The sequence below is a fragment of the Odocoileus virginianus genome, chromosome 33 (genome assembly GCF_023699985.2).
Source record: "Odocoileus virginianus isolate 20LAN1187 ecotype Illinois chromosome 33, Ovbor_1.2, whole genome shotgun sequence".
NCBI classification, from domain to species: Eukaryota; Metazoa; Chordata; class Mammalia; order Artiodactyla; family Cervidae; genus Odocoileus; species Odocoileus virginianus.
This window is the reverse complement of record NC_069706.1, coordinates 5,412,291-5,433,199: the sequence shown is the minus strand read 5'-3', so window position 1 is coordinate 5,433,199 and position 20,909 is coordinate 5,412,291. Positions and strand designations below refer to the sequence as shown.

The following is a 20,909-nucleotide window of genomic DNA, read 5'->3' as shown; positions in this document are numbered from 1 at the left end:
AATGGCACATCCCTGGTCCGGCAGCATCATCAATAACCAAACCTTGTGACTGGGGCTTTCAACTGGTTTATCACTTGTCAGTTCCAAAGACGCTTGCAGAGCTGACAAAGAGAGTCGATCCGGGATGTGACATATAAAAATCACTATATTTCTGGGGGAAAAAAAATGACTTCCACGTCTCAGGCTCACAGGCTATCTTAATTCATCTGGTTGACTATGCACAATTTGGGGATGTTAAATCTCTGCCTCTGAACCTCAAGTTGGGCATTTTTGAATTTGACATAATGAGTGTCAAATGTGTCAAGAGATACATCACCCTGCTCTCAAATTTCTCATGCTCTTGTAGATGAGACTCCATTGGAGGGTACACAGTCTAGAACTACCTTATACACACAACAACAAAGGGGGGTTGATTTATTACAAAACTGGGAAGTTTAAGGCTCCAGGCTCAGTTAGATGCAGGTGCCAACATCCAAATGATTTCAGAAACAAACATCCTTTTAACAGTTCATTTAGTGTTCAGACTGGCTTTCCCTAGTGTCTCAGTCCAATCAGGTTGCTCTGACAGAATACTATAGACTCAGTGGATTAAAGACAAAATTATTTTTCAAAGTTCTGAAGGATAAGAAATCCAAGATCACAGTACCAGCAGAGATGCTGCTGCTGCTTCTAAGTCACTTTAGTCCTGTCCAATTCTCAGCGACCCCATGGATGGCAGCCTACCAGGATCCTCCATCCATGGGGTTTTCCAGGCAAGAGTACTGGAGTGGGGTGCCATGGCTTCTCCGATCAGCAGAAATGATGCCACATAAAAGCCCACTTCTTGGTTTGCATGTGGCTATCTTCTTGTTGTGGGTTTCTCAGGTGGCTCAGTGATAAAGAATATGCCTGCCAATGTAGGAGACACGGGAGATGCAGGTTCAATCCCTGGGTCAGGAAGACCCCCTGGAGGAGGAAATGGCAACCCAGTCCAGTATTCTTGTTTGGGAAATCCCATGCACAGAGAAGCCTGGTGGGTGGGCTACAGTCCACGGGATTGCAAACAGTCAGACACAACTGAAGAACTGAACACACACATGCGCCCTCCCACTGTTTCCTCACATGATGGAAAGCAGACTAAGAGAAACAGACAGAGACAGAGGCTGGGCGGGGTGTGGTCCTGTCTCTTCTGATAAGGGCATTAATCCCATTCAGGACTGTTCCATCTTCATGACCTAATCAACTCCCCAAAGTCCCATCTCCAAATACCATCACTTTGGGGCTTAGGTTTCCAATATACAAATTTTCCAGGGGTGCAAACATGCAGTCTATGACACCCATGTATGACAACATAGTCATCAGATGTCCCAGGCCACCATCCTATTCATTTCATAACCCCAGGAAAATGAGTTCCTTTCCAGGAACAAGTCTCATTGGCTAGGGCTGGTCACATGTCCATTGGTGAGCCAATCACCATGCCCAGAGGAAAGGAAAATGCTGATTGGAAGAGCTCATGTTACCAGGAGTTGAAGGGAGAGTCAGTCCTTTCTGAATGAGTCAGACCTTTCCAGGATGGGTTCCATTTCCAGAAGATAGAAGAGAAAGTTCTGGGAAGGCAGGTAAGCAAGCAGTCAGATTTTAGCTGCAGAATGGGCAAGTGAAGGCAGAGTTGTCCACTAAATAAGAGAAACACAGTAAAACAAAATAAAACAAAATGGGAGGAAAAAAAAAATCTACCCTGTAAAGGTTCTTCTCATCTCCTAGTTGCATGTACATACTTAGGTATGGGAAAGAAGAAGGAACTGGGGTGGGGACCAGGGGAGTTGTTAGGTATCAGGAATACCAAGAAGATGGTATCTGAGGTGGATTTATAAAAGTGAAGAGCAGCTTGTCCAGGTAAGCAGTCTAGGCAAGGCGAAAGAAAGTGCAAAAGAATTTTCTTGCATCATCTCTAACAACAATGCTATGAGGAAGAGTATTAAAATCCCCATTTCGGAAATGAAGAAAACTGTCAAAGGTCACTCTTTTGGTGGGATTTGCTTCAGGACAGTTGGGCTTCCGAGGTGGTGCGAGCGGTAAAGAACCTACCTGCCAAGGCAGGAGACAAGAGATGTAGGTTTGAGCTCTGGCTCAGGAAGTTCTCTTGGAGGCATGGCAACCCACTCCAGCATTCTTGCCTGGAGAATCCCATGGACAGAGGAGCCTGGTGGGCTGCAGTCCATGGGGTCGCAAAGAGTCAGATACAACTAAAGTGACTTAGGTCGCAATGCAACTCCAAAAAATAAAACAAAATAAAAACACACAGACACAGACACACACAGACACACACACACACACACACACACACACACACACTCATCTTTTCACCAGGACTACCATGTATCAGTACAATTGAGCAGGGTGAGCTTGCACACCTGCAGTGGCTCCATTCATGTAGACTGGGAGGTGAATGGCAGCCCCTAGAGTTGGACCCTGGAACTCTGGCCAACTGCGCATGGTGAAGTGAAGTGAAAGCTGTTCAGTCGTGTCTGACTCTTTGCGACCCCACGAAATTCTCCAGGCCAGAATACTGAAGTGCAGGCCTTTCCATTCTCCAGGGGATCTTTGAAACCCAGGGACTGAACTCAGGTCTTCCTCATTGTGGTGGATTCTTTGCCAGCTGAACGTGCATTAGCCATTGGACCAAGGAGCCAGGTAGCAGACTGAACCTTAATCCCAAGGTACCTTCATATTTTGCTAAACAAACCAGATGGCATTAGTTAATGTTCCTATGAAACACAGCATTTTATTTCCTGATTCTGCATAGCCTACAAGGATTTAAAATGAATTCCACCATGGAATCCGCTTCTTTCCAGCTCTCAGGATAAAAGTCACCCAGAAAGAACAAGCCAGGCATTACTAGCCCAGGTGAGCAGCAGCATTTTAAAGAAATGGGTTTTCCAAGTGTCTTATCTGGGTGCGAGAGGAAGCCAAAAAAAAAAAAAAAGAGGAAAGAGGCTAGAGGAACCCAGCTCAGCCAATCTGGGTTTTTAGCTCTTAAGACTCCTTGGGAGTTTTCAGTGACAGAGGCAATGCAGTCCTGTTAGAGAATAAATTGGTTAGGACACAAAGCTCCTTACAGATTATAACCTCCTTCCTTGCCAATTACAAATTTGGCAATCATTTGTTTATTAACCTGATGGCTTGCTATGTTAAGTAGCATCACATATTTATAACGCACACCAGATAAAGCTGTAGCTAGTTCAAAATCACTAGCCTCCTCTGTTCCTCCTCACCCCAGTCCCACACTCTAAAGCACTTTTGAAGATAATTCAGGAGAACAGGGTTTTAAAAAGATGAAAACTTTCTCCTGCATTGCCTCAGGGAAAGGTTCCCTGTTCCATGTGTGTGAGTGATAAGGTTTAGCCCCTTTAATTCATTCTGAGGAGTGTCTGTTGAAACTTTATTTGGAATCGTGGCTTGGCTCCAAGTGGCAGGCATCTCTGCATCCACCACTCCCCACTGCCACACAGAGACTTCAGGGGAGGGGCAAAGCTAATCCCAGTTATAGAAACTTCTCCAGTTATCCCCTCCCCTATACATCTTACCTCTTCCATCTTTACCAGTCCATCCCAAAGGAAATCAACATTCAGAAAACAAAGATCATGGCATCCAGTCCCATCACTTCATGGCAAATAGTTGGGAAACAATGGAAATAGTGATAGACTTTATTTTCTTGGGCTCCAAAATCACTGCAGATGGTGACTGCAGCCATGAAATTAAAAGATGCTTGCTCCTTGGAAGAAAAGTTATGACCAACCTAGACAGCATATTAAAAAGCAGAGACATCACTTTGCCAACAAAGGTCTGTCTAGTCAAAGCTATGGTTTTTCCAGTAGTCATGTGAGAGCTGGACCATAAAGAAAGCTGAGTGCTGAAGAATTGATGCTTTTGAACTGTGGTGTTGGAGAAGACTCTTGAGAGTCCCTTGGACTGCAAGGAGATCCAACCAGTTCATCCTAAAGGAAATCAGTCCTGAATATTCATTGGAAGGACTGATGCTGAAACTGAAGTTCCAATGCTTTGGCCACCTGATGTGAAGAACTGACTCACTGAAAAAGATCCTGATTTGGGGAAAGATTGAGGGCAGGAGGAGAAGGGGATGACAGAGGATGAGATGGTTGGATGGCATCACTGACTTAATGGATATGAGTTTGAGCAAGCTCCAGGAGATGGTGAAGGACAGGGAAGCCTAGCGTGCTGCAGTCCACGGGGTCACAAAGAGTTGGACAGAACTGAGTGACCGAACAACAACAACTCTCTCCTGGTGGTTCAGTGGTAAAGAACCCTCCTGCCAGGCAGGAGACACGGGTTCGATCCCTGGGTCAGGAAGATTCCCCTGGAGACGGAAATGGCAACCCACTCCAGTAGTCTTGCCTAGGAAATACCATGGATAGAGGAACCCAGTGGGCTACAATCCACGGGCTTGCAAGAGAGTCAGATACAACTTAGCAACTAAACATCAATGACCATCTCCACAAAGATGCCTCCACAACTAGATTCTTCAGCTGCAGTCAGTCTCCACTCTTGGCTTCCTCACTCTCAGCTGCCTTCCAGCGACCTTAGTTCAACTGCCACCAGAATCTCAAAGGCAACCTCCCAAGGAGGTAACACTTGTTATTCTAAGAAAGAGGTCAGCTCTCCTGATGAGCTCCTCTGTGTTCAAAAATGGCACGCACTGCCCGTCTCACAGTTGTGTAGACTCCCAGCCTTGGAGTCACTGTGTGGGGCAGACATGGGGGGGATGTGCCTCAAGCAAATCCCCTCAGTTTCACAATGTCGGTGCTTACTGGCCTGATGTTTCAAGTGTTCATGTTCAATGTCTGAATTTCTTTTGCTGGATGTTAAAACTGCTTTCCACAAGGTGTGCTGGAGAAGCCTTACCCTTCAACCAATGACTAATAGAGTTGGGGTATAAATACCCCAGCTCCCCTGCCCTTAGGTAGGATAAGTCTACAATGTGTGCCTACACAAGTTCCATGTGCTCCTATACGGGGATTAAGCTCCAGTTACACACGATGGTCAGTGGTTTGATAAAACAAACCGCCCTCTCTTCCCCTTGTCACTTCACCCTTCCTCCACCATCACTGCAAGGATTTCCTCTCCAATATACAGCTTTTATATGAATCTTTGCTTCAAGGCTGTACATGAGGGACTTGGACTGAACTTCCAGGAAGGTGGCCTCTTCCTGTGCATGGTCAACTTTTGAAAAATACATATACACAAACTAAAAGTTGAGAGTTCTGTTTTATTTGGTGGGGATTTTTAGGACTTCAAGGCCAGGAGACTGCATTTCAAGTAATCTTGAAAGAACTGCTCTGAGGAGGCAAGGGAGGTGCCAGGTTATATAAAGGTTTTGCAACAAAGGGCAGGAAGTCTGAACATCAAAAGATTATTGTTAATTAAAGGAAAATCAGATATCTCAAGTTAAGGAATTTAGTGCTTTTCTGTGTACAGGAAGATGCAAGAGTCTGGGCTCTCTGAAACTATTCCTTTGATCTGCACCTCAGCTGTCTGGGGCCAGTATCCTGTGTTTTCACATCCTGAGTGTCCTCAGGGTTCACCACGGGGAGTGGCCACAGTCTGATCACTGCTAGAAGGAAAGTATTCTTTCCTTCCTGAGTTCCCTCGGGGCTCACCAGCTCACCTTCAGTGGTGGCTGCAATCCCTGATGACTGTGGCCCCCTTTGTTTACTGATGTGGCAGGAAATAGTCCATTTCTCCCCACTTTTCCTGCATGCAATCTGTCCATAAACCTATCTCTGCACCACTCTAAGATGAATCTCCCCTCTCCCCTATGGGAACATGGGAACCTTCCCATATACCTTCTACCTGGGGAGAAGTCAGGAAAGCTTCATAGAAGCTGTTGTTAGGGCTCAGCTATGAAAGGTGAGCAGAGGTTACCAGCTAGGAGTAAGGAGGTGGGTCAGAAAACTGAAATGAAGAAAGGTACAGAAGTCTGCAAATGAGGGAGAATAATGTATGTTTGAGAAACTGACATTTCTATTTTTTTTTTTTTTCTTTTTTGGAGCTGTTGTTCTCCATGAGGGCAGGGCTTTGCTCACTAAGGAACATGTGGCAATGTCTGGGGATGTTTGGGGTTGTCATAGCTGGGGAGGGATGCCGTTGTCCTCTAGTGGGTGGAGGTCGCAATGGTGCTGGACTGTGCCCAGGACACTACAGAGAATGACCTGACATAAACGCCGAAACTGCTGAAGGTGGGAAAACCCAGTCTGGAGTTTAGGGTTTAAAGGAGTTTGGTGAGAGAAAGAGGAGGTTAGCAGGGGCAAGGTCATGCAGATTCTTCCTAGCCTTTAGGGTTCAACTCCATAAGCAATGGGGGGGGGGGTTTACTCCTGAAAAATGGGGGTGACGTGATCAGAACTGTGTGAAACAGTATTTATTTCCGTATCAGTAAGCAAGGATGTCACAGTCATCAGCAAATGCAGCCCTCTGGTGTGAGTTGGTGAGCCCTACAGGAATTCAGGAAGGAAAAGAATACCTGCGATCTAACAGCTATCAAGCTCGCTGGCTTGCTGTGGACAGGGAAAGTGAAAATGCAGGAGCTGGCCTCGGATAGCTGAGACACACATGAAAGGAATAATTTCCGTGAGCCCGGATGCTTGTATCTTCCCATACTTAGAAAGCTAAATTCCTTAACTTGAGCTATCTGGTTTTCCTTTGTTAACAATCATTGTTGATGTTCAGACTACCTGCCCCCTTAGTTGCAAACTTTTTTATAACCCGGCTCCTCCCCTTGCCTCCTCAGAGCAATTTCTCAGGGCTACTTGAGATGCTGCCTCTTGGGCTCGAAGTCCTGAGAATTCCCACCAAATAAAACAATGCACTACTTTCAGGTTGTGACTGACTGTATTTTTTAAGTCCATAGCTCCAAGTGAGAAAGGAAAAGATAACCCTGGGTCTGGGCAGAAGATGAGTTAAAGACAAGCAAAATTGAGCAAGAACACGAGACTGGTGAGGAAGATACTGCATCGTCCACCCGCAAAATGATGTTGGGTCCAAGGAAGTGGAACGCAGAGGTGCAGAGATGTGGGTATATTTTTAGTCATACCAATGTTTTGACTGCAGTGCCTGTTACAGTGCCTATCCTACGGCAAGGCTTCAGTCAAAATTTTCTGAATAAATGAAATCAAGAATGAATGGCTAAAGTATGTCATCTCGCCATGGAAGGCACTGGACTGAGGCTTGGGTGCTAGGTTGGGAGCTAGATTGAGGCCAGGTTGGTAGCTATCCTGAAGACAACATTTGGGTTTCTAGATCCAGTTACATTGAAATCAAATGGTCTCTTCTTGCTGAAGCTTATTTGAAGCTAGATTCCTTCACTTGCAGCGGGGAATATTCTACTTATATATAAGCTAGAGTGCATGCATTCTAAGCCACTTTAGTCGCATCGACTCTTTGTGACCCTGTGGATACAGCCCACCAGGCTCCTCTGTCCGTGGGATTCTCCAGGCTAGAATACCAGAGTGGGTTGCCATGTCCTCCTCCAGGGGATCTTCCCGACCCAGGGATGGAACCATGTCTCCTGCACTGCAGGTGGGTTCTTCACCCACTGAGCCAGCTGGGAGGCCCCAGCCTGGAGTAGCTCCACCCAGCATGCAGCCATCACCACAGGAGGTGCGTGACTCCCAGACACTTGGAACACGGCTGGTCCAGACGGAGAGGTGTTGGGAGTTTGAGATGCATGATGGGAGTTAAAAGAATTATACGAAGAAAGGAACATAAGCTGTCTTCTCTACGTTTATATTGATGACACGCTGACATAATACCTCACATATAATAAACTACGGGGAAATACAGTACTGTGTTTAATGGAGTTTCACTTGGTGTTTTTGCACATTTTTTTTTTTTTTTAAGAACGAGGCTACTAGAAAAACTAACACAACATATGCATCATGTTCTATTGGCCAGTGCTGCTATCGATGAGCATTTTGGTTTGGAGTACTTGAACCCTGGTCAGCACAACTCAAAACCCAGGCCATTTGGGCTATAGTTGCCTGCCCACTCCGCCCCTGATCTTACTAGGCATATTGCCTCCTGCACCACCAGACCATCCCTCAAAGGGTGAGCGGCATATTTTAGACCCCTAGGTTCCCGTGTCTCATTTCATGATGAGCACAGGTGGCTGAACCGTCTGCCAACTCTCAAAACTGCCAAGTGATTCACCTTAAAGGGGCCCCTTAGAATGGTGATCCATCTGGCCAGTAGCCCCAGGCCATTCTCTCTCCGGCTTCCCCATGCCTCCAGGCTGTGTACCAGCCAGCATCCTTCCCCATCCGCCTTGTGCCCCCAGCCTCGGAGATGCTCCCCTCAGTGTCTCCAGGGCTGAGTGAGCTTCGTGAGAATCAAAACCCACACTCAAGGTACCAGGGAGCCGTTCCACTGAAACCCACAACACTGTAATTACCATAAACCCTTCAGCACCACTGGCTCTGAGAGGGAGAAGAAATTAAATCAATGGGCATAGATCGGATCGAGAGCAATCTTACGGGAAATGCATGTAAATGCACCATCTTACCTTGGAAATGAGTTTTAAGATTAATACCTTTCACAAATGGAAAAGTATAAAGAAATATGCAGGAGAATAAGCTGTGGCAACAATAGGTCAACCCTTCTTTTTTATGAGCTGCTGGCTATATTGTATGAAGAACTCATGAAGCTTAACATTTTCGGTATTTATATATATATATATATATATATATATATATATATATATATATATACATATATTAAAAAAAAACACCCTGTAATGCAAATTCTTCAAGAGAATAACAAGTGATGCATGCTTGAAATTTATTTTTAAACCAAGAGCAAAATGAAACCCTTTAATTAATCTCAGAGAATTTAGCTCCTTCTCTTTCAGATCTGTCTTGTGCACAGTTAGATGCTTAAAATAATTGCATCCGCTCGTGTGAAACTGCAGCAGTAATTCAGTGGGTTTATACTTGTGCAACCTTTTAAAAACAGGCCTTAAAACATTCATCTGTTGAACCAATTTACCAGCTTTCAATAAAGCATCTTTAAGATACTTTCTGTTACATTTATATGACATAAGCTATATTATTTTAATAATCTGTGCTTGAGATATATGGTGATGAGGGAATTATCGCTCACCTGGGGAGATGGTGTAATTAGAAAAGAGGCACAGTCGGGAAATAAAAATGATTAAAAAAAAAAAAACTTGCTGAAATTAACCAGCTACTGCTACTAGGATTCTCTGATGTTGGCTTAAGTTGTTGAGGAAGCACTGGGGTGAGAAGCAGAAAAGGAGGAATCCGAGCAAACTTGTGGTGCCTGAAATAATTACAGTTTCTTACCCGTCATTTCTCAAGGCTCACAGGGAGCCAGGTTGTGCACCCAGCCAGGGCAGACAAATGAACACCTTCCCCGCAGCCAGTCCAGGGGGTGCCTGAGCTGAGTTAATGTGCTGGGGCCAGAGGATGGGAGCAGGTGTAATTATCCTAATGATTTATTGAATGTTTGATTAATTGGAAATTAAGTGAATGCACAGTGGCAGAATTGTCATAGCAAATCGCTCAGCTGTTGGCTTAAAAGGTGTTCTATTTCCCTCCAGTAAAGCAATTAAGAGCATCTTAAATCGTTTGGGGGGTAGTGGATTTCGGCGTGGAATCGTCCAAGGTAGGGGCAGGAGGAACATGGCGGAAAGATCTTAACAGGCTCTCGCTAGGTGGTGGTTGGAGAAAGGAATATTTTTCAAAAAATGAGCTACAAGAGCATATCATTTTAGAAGTTCATTCATACCTCATTGAAGAAAAGAAATAGGAGCCTCAGTCGTAAATAATCTGCCTGCCAATGTGGGAGACATGGATTTGACCCCTGGCCCAGGAAGATCGCACATGCCATGGAGCAGCCAAGCCCATGTGCCACAACTATTGAGACTGTGTTCTGGACCCTGGGAGCTGCCGCTATGAAAGCCTGCACACCCTAGAGCCCGTCCTCGGCTACAAGAGAAGCCCCTGCAATGAGAAGCCTGGACACCGCAACTAGAGAGCAGCCACTGCTTGCCCCAACTAGAGGAAAGCTCGCATAGCAACAAAGACCCAACATAGCCGAAAAATAAATAATAAATAATTAATGCTTAAAAAGCAACGTTGGACCATAAAGAAGGCTGAGAGCCAAAGAAATGATGCTTTCAGACTGTGGTGCTGGAGAAGGCTCTTGAGAGTCCCTTGGACTGCAAGGAGATCCAACCAGTCCATCCTACAAGAAATCAGTCCTGAATATTCACTGGAAGGACTGATGCTGACGTTGAAGCTGATGCAACGAACCAACACTGGAAAAGACCCTGATGCTGGGGAAGACTGAAGGAAGGAGAAGGGGGTGAAACAGGATGAGAGGGTTGGATGGCATCACTGACTCAATGGACGTGAGTTTGAGCAAACTCTGGGAGATGGTGAAGGGCGAGGAAGCCTGGGGTGCTACAGTTCATGGGGTCCCAAAGGGTCACACATGACTTAGCAACTGACCAATAACAAATGAATAAAAAGAGGAAAATAAGAAAATAGATGATGGCCTCAAGATAGACGGGAAGACAGTAGTTTTTGCTTGTCTGCGTGTAGGTCTGTTTCTGATCACCCTCAGGGTGTCTGCAGCTCAGACAACTACTATGCTTCATTGAGAAGGGGGCTCTATAGGGCAGACTCAACAGAAGAGGAGGGCTTGGTGAGAGAAGGTGGGGCTGGTCCCTCTGCTCCAACTTAACTGCTCTGCCAGGTGCCTATGGGCAGCAAGAGAAGTTGCTCAGTCATGTGTGACTCTCTGCGATCCCATGGACTGTAAAGACTAGCAGGCACCTCTGTCCATGGAATTTTCCAGGCAAGAGGACTGGAGTGGGTTGCCATTGCCTTCTCCAGGGGATCTTCCAGACTCAGGGATCTAACCCAGGTCTCCCACATTGCAGGCAGACGCTTTACCCTCTGCGCCACCAAGGAAGCCCAACCAGCTAACAAACACACAAAAAAGCGACTTCTCTGGTGGTCCAGGGGTTAAGACTCTGCATTTCCACCGCAGGAGGTGCAAGTTCGATACCTGATCAGGGAATTAAGACCCTGCATGCCGTCAAAAATATTTAAACACACATACATTACTCTTAGGGAAGAAAGCAAAGATGAACTTAAAGAGCCCCTTGATAAAAGTGAAAGAGGAGAGTGAAAAAGCCAGCTTAAAACTCAACATTCAGAAAACTAAGATCATGGTATCTGGCCCCATCACTTCATGGCAAATAGATGGGGAAACAATGGAAACGGTGACAGACTATTTTCTTGGGCTGCAAAATCACTGCAGATGGTGACTGCAGCCATGAAATTAAAAGACGCTTGCTCCTTGGAAGAAAAGCTATGACAAACCTAGACAGCATATTAAAAAGCAGAGACATTACTTTGCCAACAAAGGTCCATCTAGTCAAGGCTATGGCTTTTCCAGTAGTCATGTGTGGATGTAAGAGTTGGACCACAAAGAAAGAGTTGATGCTTTTGAACTGTGGTGCCGGAGAAGACTCTTGAGAGTCCCTTGGACTGCAAGGAGATCAAACCAGTAAATCGTAAAATAAATCAGTCCTGAATGTTCACTAGAAGGACTGATGCTGAAGCTGAAATTCCAATACTTTGGCTACCTGATGCAAAGAATGGACTCATTAGAAAAGACCCTGATGCTGGGAAAGATTGAAGGCAGGAGGAGAAGGGGATGACAGAGGATGAGATGGTTGGATGGCATCACTGACTTGATGGACATGAATTTGAGCAAACTCCAGGAGTTGGTGATGGACAGGAAGCCTGATATGTTCCAGTCCATGGAGTTGCACAGAGTTGGACACGACTGAGCGACTGAACGGAACTGAACACATTGCTGTGGCATGCCAAAAAATTAAACACACACACGTAAGTTCACTGTGATCTTCTGTTCAACCCATATAAGAGGAAATCAAGAGGAGGATTAAAAAAAAAAGTGTTTTCCTTCTGAATCTAGGCTTTTCAGAAAGTGCCTCAAATGATCCTCGGCCATCCGAACTGCTTCTGTTTCTAGCCTTTACTTTGAGGGGTCGCCCGTCCCTTCCGTCCAGCACTCTTTCCCCATCTTCTCCACCTCCCTTCTCTCAAATCAGCACAGCTAAGAGTTACAAGCTTGATGTTCTCCAAGTGCTGCCTCGAGCCTGGGGAAGGCAAGGGCTCATACAAATTGAAATCATAAATAAGAATTTAATAAACTTTCTCTATTGGCTTCCTGCCTCACCACTAAAGTTGCAGAACCTGGAATTAAAAAAATATACTTCAGAGCAGCAATGGGAAGAGGCGACTCCAAAGTACCTGTGGGGTTGTAGATGCACAGACCTTCAGGAAAGAGAAGTTCCCCAAAGTCAGTCCAAAGCCTTCCAATAGACATACCCTTTGACCCCTTCTGTGGGTGAGCTGTGTGTGTGCATGCTCAACCGCTCGGCCATGTGCAACTCCTTGCAACCCCATGGACTACAAACCCGCCAGGCTCCACTGTCCATGGGATTTCCCAGGCAAGAATACTGGACTGGGTTGCCATTTCCTTCTTCAGGGGATCATCCCAGCCAGGGATCGAACCTGTGTGTCCTGCATTGGCAGGCAGATTCTTTACCACTGAGCCACCAGGGAAGCCCAGGGATAAGATATAGCAAAGATGCACATGTAAGGATATTCACTGCTGTGATGTCTATAATAGTGAAACAAAATGGAACAAAACAGAAACAGGAAAGCTATCTAGATGCTCAAAGTTTTCCCAAGTAGAGTTCAAGGAAAATGGTTCTTAATAAAGGATTTTAGGGAAAAGAAAGGGGGGAAATGCATATTATATCAGCTTAACTCTTACAGTGAAGATCAGTGGCTCCCAAACTTCAGAAAAAGACAGTTTAAGAAAAGGCAGGGTGGACTCTGTTCAAAATCTGTGGTAAAGAATCCACCTGCCAGTGCAGGAGACATAAGAGATGTGGTTTGATCCCTGGGTCGGGGAGATCCCCTGGAGTGGGAAATGGCAAGCCACTCCAGTATTCTTGCCTGGAGAATTCCATGGACAAAGGAGGCTGGTGAGCTACAGTCCATGGGGTTGCAAAGAGTTGGACATGACTGAGGACACACACATAACAAGAACAAATGTGTTAACATACTAGTATGCACATTACAAATCCAACTTTGCAAACAGAAATCATACCTAGGTCAATAGCCATAGATATGTAGACCTGTGTATGTGTGTGTAAAACTGAAAAGATATCATACCAGAATGTTAATATCTCTCAGCTGATGGGTGATTTGTGGTAGTTTTATTTCTCTTTTTCTCTGTGCTTTCTCTCCTTCTTTTTCTTTTTCTGGTAAAAATAAAAAGACTCTTGTAATTGCCCATGTTTTCTGCTCTCTGTGACTATACACACATCTAGTATTTTACTGTAATAAACAGGTATGCCCTGGGACACACAGAGGTGATAGACAGCTATGCCATGGTGTCTGTGTGGTCACCATTATTACAGACACACAAAACAGGGCAATTTCCTGGTTTGAATATGTCAACCCTGGCCATATGTCTTGTAAAACTGGAATTCTGCCACCCAGTCTATCAGGAAAAAAAAAAAAAAACAGACTGAAGTATAGCCATTACAACAACTCTGCCAATTAAAGAATTCTCAAAAGTCTAAGAGTGCTGCCCTTCAGCAAGGCCAGGGTTGGCAAGACCAGAAAATGAGCACAGCTCTATTAGACCAGTGGCACATCTCAGCATCTAGAAACAGGTAAATCTGTCTTGTCCCCATGCACAGAAATACACAATTAACACGGCTGCAAAGTAAGTGATACTGCCTCATTACCAACCATCAGGCTGTCCTGCAGGGCCCCCCATCCAAAGCTGGGAGGGGAGGTTACTAATTATCATGCCAAATTAAGCCTTGATTATTCCCCAAGAGACACCTGTTAATTGGGCTGCTACGTTACATAACAGTTTTGCACATGAATAATTGAGCTGCAATGACTTGATTTTTCTCCTTGGAAATGTGATTTATTCTTCACTCTCCTTGTTTCAAGTTGCCCTGATCTTCAAAACTGGGCTGTGAGAGCCCGGAGAAGTTACTGTGGTTGTGAACCCAAGGAACAGAATTCAGGGCTCACCTGCTCACAGGAGAGACAGAAAGAGATGTAGCCCAAAGCCCTTGACAACAATGAGTATTTAAGTTAGCTGTTAGTTACAAGAGCCCAAGTTTTCAATGAGTGAAGAATGGCAGTGACTATTCATCTAACTCATGTTAAGAAGTCTTCCATTTCTCATTTACAAGGCGTATTCCATCCTGATGCTTGTGCTGCTGTTGTTTTGAGCATTTCTTTATTTTCTTGAACTCTGAGGTGTTCAGTACTAGGCTCATCCTGTATATTTCATGCCCCAGTCCCAAAAGCAGTCATTCCTCTGAGGAGCCCTTGTCCCTTTAAATAGAGAATGGTATTAGAAACCAAGATCTGGGTGCCAAGTGTGCTCATTGCTGCTGGGGTATCATTGCTTCCAGCTCCTCTGAGCTGACAGAGCAGAAAGATGTGCATATACTATTCCGTGTATATGTCCCAGGTGGCTCAGGGGTAAAGAATCTGTCTGCCAATGCAGGAGACATGAGTTCGATCCCTGGGTCGGGAAGATCCCCTGGAGGGGGAAATGGCAACCTGCTCCAGTATTCTTGCCTGGAAAATTGTATGGACAGAGGAGCCTGGCAGGCTACAGTCCATGGGGTCATGAACAGTCGAACACGGCTGAGCAGAGCGCACACATTCCGTGCATACAGACATCTCTATAGGTATTTCTATGTTTAACCATCTGTGTCTGTAGGAAGCTAAATAGGAGTTCATACTCTTGTCCAACTCCCATCTATTATCTAAATATGTCATCACTGTGGCCTTCTTTCTGTGCTTACCTGTAATCTCCCACTCAGACAGTGAGGAACCAGTACATGCTAAGTAACCTCACTGGACTTGTATTCCCATTAGATGAGTGCCAATCCACTTGTTCATTTAAAAGGACTTTGGAGCCATGTAGCGATGCCTGGGCTTGGTCCACCATACTCCTCTCATGGAAACATTTGCCATGAAGGTACTGCCAAGAAATTCAAAGACCAAGGGGTGCTACTGCTTCCTCATTACCGACCATCAAGCCGGTTAGTGCATCTGGTTGGGGCATTGAAAAATACCCACACATCACTCCAGGGCTCCAGATGAAGGTAAAGAAAATAGGCACAAGGTAGCATCATGCCAAATAAAGAATCTGGCAGAACGTTGATGAGCGAGAGCTGGTGTTTCTTTTTCAGAAAGTAAAATGCAGAAACAGCTAAAGGAGCAAGCAACTGAAGGCAAAACAAACCCCCAAAATGCAGCCAAGAAACGATGATGGAAAGCACAAAAAGGTTGAGAAAGGAACACAACAAAATTAAATGAAGCTACAGTTCTTGGGAAGGTTCTCAGAGACCAGATGGTAAAAGGAGTGATTTATCCCTTCGCATATTTCTGCAATACTGAATGTTCCAAAATAATATATGGATTTGGGATAAATAGAGAGACAGTAGGCAGCCTCTCTCTCGTTCTCCCCACCCTCTCTTTCTTCCTCCTCCTCCACGCCCTGCCTTGGCTCGAGCTCGGTGGAAGAAAGAGCAGCCGTATTATTAGACAAATGGGCTGCAGTGTTTGCCTCCAATGGCTCCCAGACCCAAGAGGGCTGTAGAATACCGAAGCAGCTGCAGCGGCCTCCAGGTTTGCTACTCGGCATGCTGTGAACAGCGAAGACCTAAGCCCAGCTAGAGCAAGTGGGTGGAGATGGCAAGAGCAGCCTCAGGATGATAGCACCACCTCAGTGAGGCCGGTCCAGGCTTGGCTGGAGCGATGCAGCGTCTACAGGTGGGTCTGAACCCTGTCTCGGTCCAGGAGGCAGCATAGATAGTCGTAGTGTGGAGCACAGACTCTGGGTTCAACTCCACCACTATGTGAACCCAGGCAGATTTCCAGCTTCTGTGCAACTGTGTTGGGCTTCCAGGTAGCTTGGTGGTAAAGAACCCACTTGCCAATGCAGGAGATACAAGAGACGCAGGTTCAGTTCCTGGGTTGGGAAGATCCCCTGGAGGAAGGTGTGGTGACCCACTTCAGCATCCTTGCCTGGAGACTCCCATGGACAGAGGAGCCTGGGGGGCTACAGTTCATAGGGTCACAGAGAGCCAGACCCGACTGAAGCAACTTAGCATGCATGCACGTGCACCTTCGTCATCTCACACACAACCCAGGGCCCCATTAATAACAAGCCTGCCCATCTGGTTAGTAGGAAGCTTACATGGATTAAGAATTTAGAAGAGTAAGGGCAGTGCCTGGCATGATAGGCTTCCTCGGCTTGAAGGAATTCAACAAGGAGGTAGACATGGAGCAATGGACAGAAGTCGGAGGAGAAAGAGGTTCGAAAAGAGAAGGTTCAAATCGAAAGAGGGCAATGGAGACTTGAAAAATTCCCTTTGCTGAAGGGAGAAGCCAGAGCGACTTTTCCATGCAAGAGCTGTCACTCCCCACAGCCTTGGGCATGACAGAGCCTTGTTCAGGATACCCCACCAGAGCTGTCAAAGCAGGAAGGTGACAGACACAGCAGTCAAGAGTTTGGACTCTGAGCTGGACAGATCCGGGCTTGGTTACCAGTCCTGTCCCTTGATCTGTTGGAGCTGAGTCTTCTTATCTAGAAAATGGGATTAAAGATAGTATCTGCCTTAATTTCAAAGAGAAACCTGCACATTGGCCAAAGTGTCATTCATAAAAGCCAAGTTATGGAAACAATCGTGTCCATCAACAGGTGAATGGGTGAAGAGGTTGTGGCATGGACAGGGATAGAATGGAATGGTTTTCACCCACGAGAAAGAAGGAAAACCTGCTGTTTTTATAACAGTTTGGATGAACCTTGAGAGCACTATGCCAAAGTGGAGAAAATCAGAGAACAAGACTGTGGGATATCACTTCTATGTAAAAACAGGCAAGTTGATCTGGGAGAGACAGAGTGGAGTGGTAGTTACTAGAAGCTAGGTGGAGGGGGAAATGGGAAGACACCTGTCAGAGGTACAAACTTCCACTTCTAAGACTCACAATTCTGGGGATCTAATGCACAAGGTAATGATAGCGAAGAGCATCGTATTATCCAATTGAAAATTGCTAAGAGAGTAAATCTTAAATATTCTCAGTACACAAAGGAAATGGTAATTATGTCACAAAATGAAGGTGTTAACTGATGCTAAAATGGTCATGACTTGGCAGTATACAGACACATCAAATCAACATGTTGAATACCTTAAATTTACACAATATTATACAGCAATTATCAGAGAAGGCAATGGCACCCCACTCCAGTACTCTTGCCTGGAAAATCCCATGGACGGAGGAGCCTGGTAGGCTGCGGTCCATGGGGTCGCTCAGAGTCGGGCACGACTGAGCGACTTCACTTTCACTTTTCACTTTCACGCATTGGAGAAGGAAATGGCAACCCACTCCAGTGTTCTTGCCTGGAGAATCCCAGGGATGGCGGAGCCTGGTGGGCTGCCGTGTACGGGGTCGCACAGAGTCGGACACGACTGAAGTGACTTAGCAGCAGCATACAGCAATTATACTGAGTTGGCCAAAAAGTTTGTTTGGGTTTTTGTACAATATTATGGAAAAAGCTGAGCAAACAAACTTTTGGCCAACAGAATATCTCTACAAAACTTAAAAAGCAGTTTTTTTTTTTTAAAGAATAATATCTACTTGCCCATCTGTGTTCGTAGCAGGATTATTCACAATATTCAAAAGGTGGAAGCAACGTAAGTGTCCATCTACAGATAAACAGATAAACACAACATGATACATCCCATATGATGGAGAGTTATTCAGCCCTAAACAGGAAGGAAGTCCTGATACACGTTTACAACACCCAATCTACAGCAAGACTTAAGGAGTCCAAGGACACGACTAGTAAAAGAAGCAAAGAAGGTATTTACGGCATCAAAAATATGCCTTCAAGTCCTCGCTGCAGTGCTCAATGAATCATAAATTCTCATTGCCTCTAATCATGTTTTTTTAAAGTGTCACATGAGAAATTTTCTTTTTGCTTTTGCTGTTGTTCTCGTTTGTATTTTTTATTCCCCCACACCAAGTGGCAGGCAGGATCTTCCCTGACCAGGGACTGAACCTGTGCCCCCTGCACTGGAAGCACGGAGTCTTAGCTAAGGACTTACTTGAGGACTTCACTGGACCACCAGGGAAGTCTTTAACTATGACTGTTAATCACTTGTGAATGTACTGTGTAGAAAATATGGCACATGTAACAATACTGAAAGTCTGAGTTTCAAGGTGTTTTCTTAGCAGGTGACTGACTTCAGGAAATCACTTATGGTCACTTTTTAATACGTCCTTGATGGCTGTACTTGCTTCTCAATCCAACGAGCATTGGGTTCATCTCTTGAGAGAAAGGCATGGGACAGAGGGGGATGATGGATATGGGGCTCTTCCAACATCCCAACCAAAATGAAAAAAACTGAGTAAGTCCCCAACTCTGGCTTTGCTAACAAAACAAGTCACCTTAGGAGAACACCTCTCAATTTCCAGGTGCCTGTTTGGTTTATGCTGGACTGCCAGGGTGGGGAAGGGAGAAAATCAGATGATGAGAGAGAGGTCTTAAGCTTCTGTTGCCAATCATAAGAGAAGAAAGGATACCCAGAAAACACTTATGACAGCTGGCTCACTCCAGGTACCCAGGGCAAATTATGTTTTGACTCAATAACTCAGAATGATTTGTACCTGTCCACCAATCTAACATCACCTTTGAGCCCAAATTGAAGGACAGTAGCAGGATAACTATACTCCGAGCCTGGGCCCCTCATTTGACACTTTTACACAACCATCATGGATGGGTCTTCCTCTACCGTGCGTTCATCTCTTTATGCCTCATTTTCCCAACATGGTCGTAAACGCCTTCAGAGCAAGGGCCACGGCTGATGGCTCCTTTTATCTCCCTGACATCAACTCAGTGCCGTGTCCATAATGAGAGTGGGGCAGAAGCTGATTGACAGATAAGTCCCCATGCCAATGAAAACAGTTTCTCCCATTGGAAGTTTAAAAAGCCCATTTGTCTATTAGGACACATCGTGCGCTTGGTGTTTATTACCCGAGTGCCTGACCAGTCAGCATGCACGGGCTATCGGCACATTATGCAATGTGCTGAAATCAATGTGGTTAATACTGCCAAATAGCTTGGCTTTTTAAAACCAGGCTACTCCTGCAAAGACGAGCAGCACTGTCTTGACTCTCTGAAGCTTCTGCCCTCACATAGAGAAAAATACTCACATACTATGATCATTACTGATAATCTTATTTTAGTTGCTGTTCCTCATAGCAAGTATGAAAGAGTTGGGGGGAGGGTTGGGGGAGGGATAGACTGGGAGTTTAAATTAGCATATGCAAACTATTATACATATATAGACTGAATAAAAAAATAAGGTGCTACTGTATAGCACAGGGAACTATATTCAATATTCTGTGAAAAATCATAATGAAGGGGACTTCCCTGGAAGTGCAGTGGTTAAGACACTGCCTTCCAATGAAGTGGGTGAGGGCTCTGGTCAGGGAACTAAGATCCCCACATGCTTCAGGAAGTGGCTAAAATTAAAATAAATAAATTTTTAAAAAAACTTCAAAAAATCCTTTTAAAAATCATAATGAAAAACAATATAAAAATATGTGTGTGTATATATATATATATATATACGATCATAAACACACACACACACACATATATGCTCAGCTCTGTCTAGCCCTTTTGTGACCCCACGCACTGTAGCCCGCCAGACTTCACTGCCCATGGAATTTTCCAGGCAAGACTACTGGAGTGGGTTGCCATTTCCTTCTCTAGAGGACCTTCCCGACCCAGGGATTGAAGCTGTGTCTCTTGCATTGGCAAGCAGATTCTTTAACACTAGCACCACCTGGGAAGCCCCATTTTAAGAGAACAGTGTGGAGATTTCTTAAAAACTGGAAGTAGAACTGCCATATGACCCAGCAATCCCACTTCTGGGCATACACACAGAGGAAACCAGATCTGAAAGAGACACGTGCACCCCAATGTTCATCGCAGCACTGTTTATAATAGCCAGGACATGGAAGCAACCTAGATGCCCATCAGCAGACGAATGGATGAGGAAGCTGTGGTACATATACACTGTGGAATATTACTCAGCCATTAAAAAGAATTCATCTGAATCAGTTCTAATGAGATGGATGAAACTGGAGCCCATTATACAGAGTGAAGTAAGCCAGAAAGATAAAGACCAATACAGTGTACTAACGCATATATATGGAATTTAGAAAGATGGTAACGATAACCCTGTATGCAAAACAGAAAAAGAGACACAGATGTACAGGACAGACTTTTGGATTCTGTGGGAGAAGGTGAGGGTGGGATGTTTTGAGAGAACAGCTTCGAAACATGTATATTATCTATGGTAAAACAGATCACCAGCCCAGGTTGGGTGCATGAGACAAGTGCTCGGGCCTGGTGCACTGGGAAGACCCAGAGGAATCGGGTGGAGAGGGAGGTGGGAGGGGGGATCGGGATGGGGAATACATGTAAATCCATGGCTAATTCATGTTAATGTATGACAAAAACCACTACAATATTGTAAAATAATTAGCCTCCAACTAATAAAAATAAATGGAAAAAAAAAAGAATTACTTTGCCATACAGCAGAAATGTACACAACATTGTAAATCAACTATATTTCAAAAAGTCAGTTCAGTCACTCAGCTGTGCCTAATTCTTTGTGATCCCATGGACTGCAGCATGCCAGGCTTCCCTGTCCATCACCAACTCTCAGA

The 20,909-nt window shown here is 45.0% G+C and overlaps 1 protein-coding gene across 17 annotated transcripts in view; it reads right to left on the bottom strand.

Annotated features, from left to right (window-relative positions):
* Window positions 1-20,909, bottom strand: part of RBFOX1 (RNA binding fox-1 homolog 1) — a 2,345,672-nt gene that overhangs the window by 983,479 nt on the left and 1,341,284 nt on the right. For 2 of the 17 annotated variants that reach the window (XM_070460576.1, XM_070460579.1), the window contains exon 3: window positions 13,296-13,384. The exons of the other annotated variants lie outside the window; for them this stretch is intronic. In XM_070460576.1, coding sequence (XP_070316677.1) covers window positions 13,296-13,384 — 89 coding nt within the window. The remainder of the gene's footprint in view (window positions 1-13,295; window positions 13,385-20,909) is intronic. 17 annotated transcript variants of the gene reach the window in all.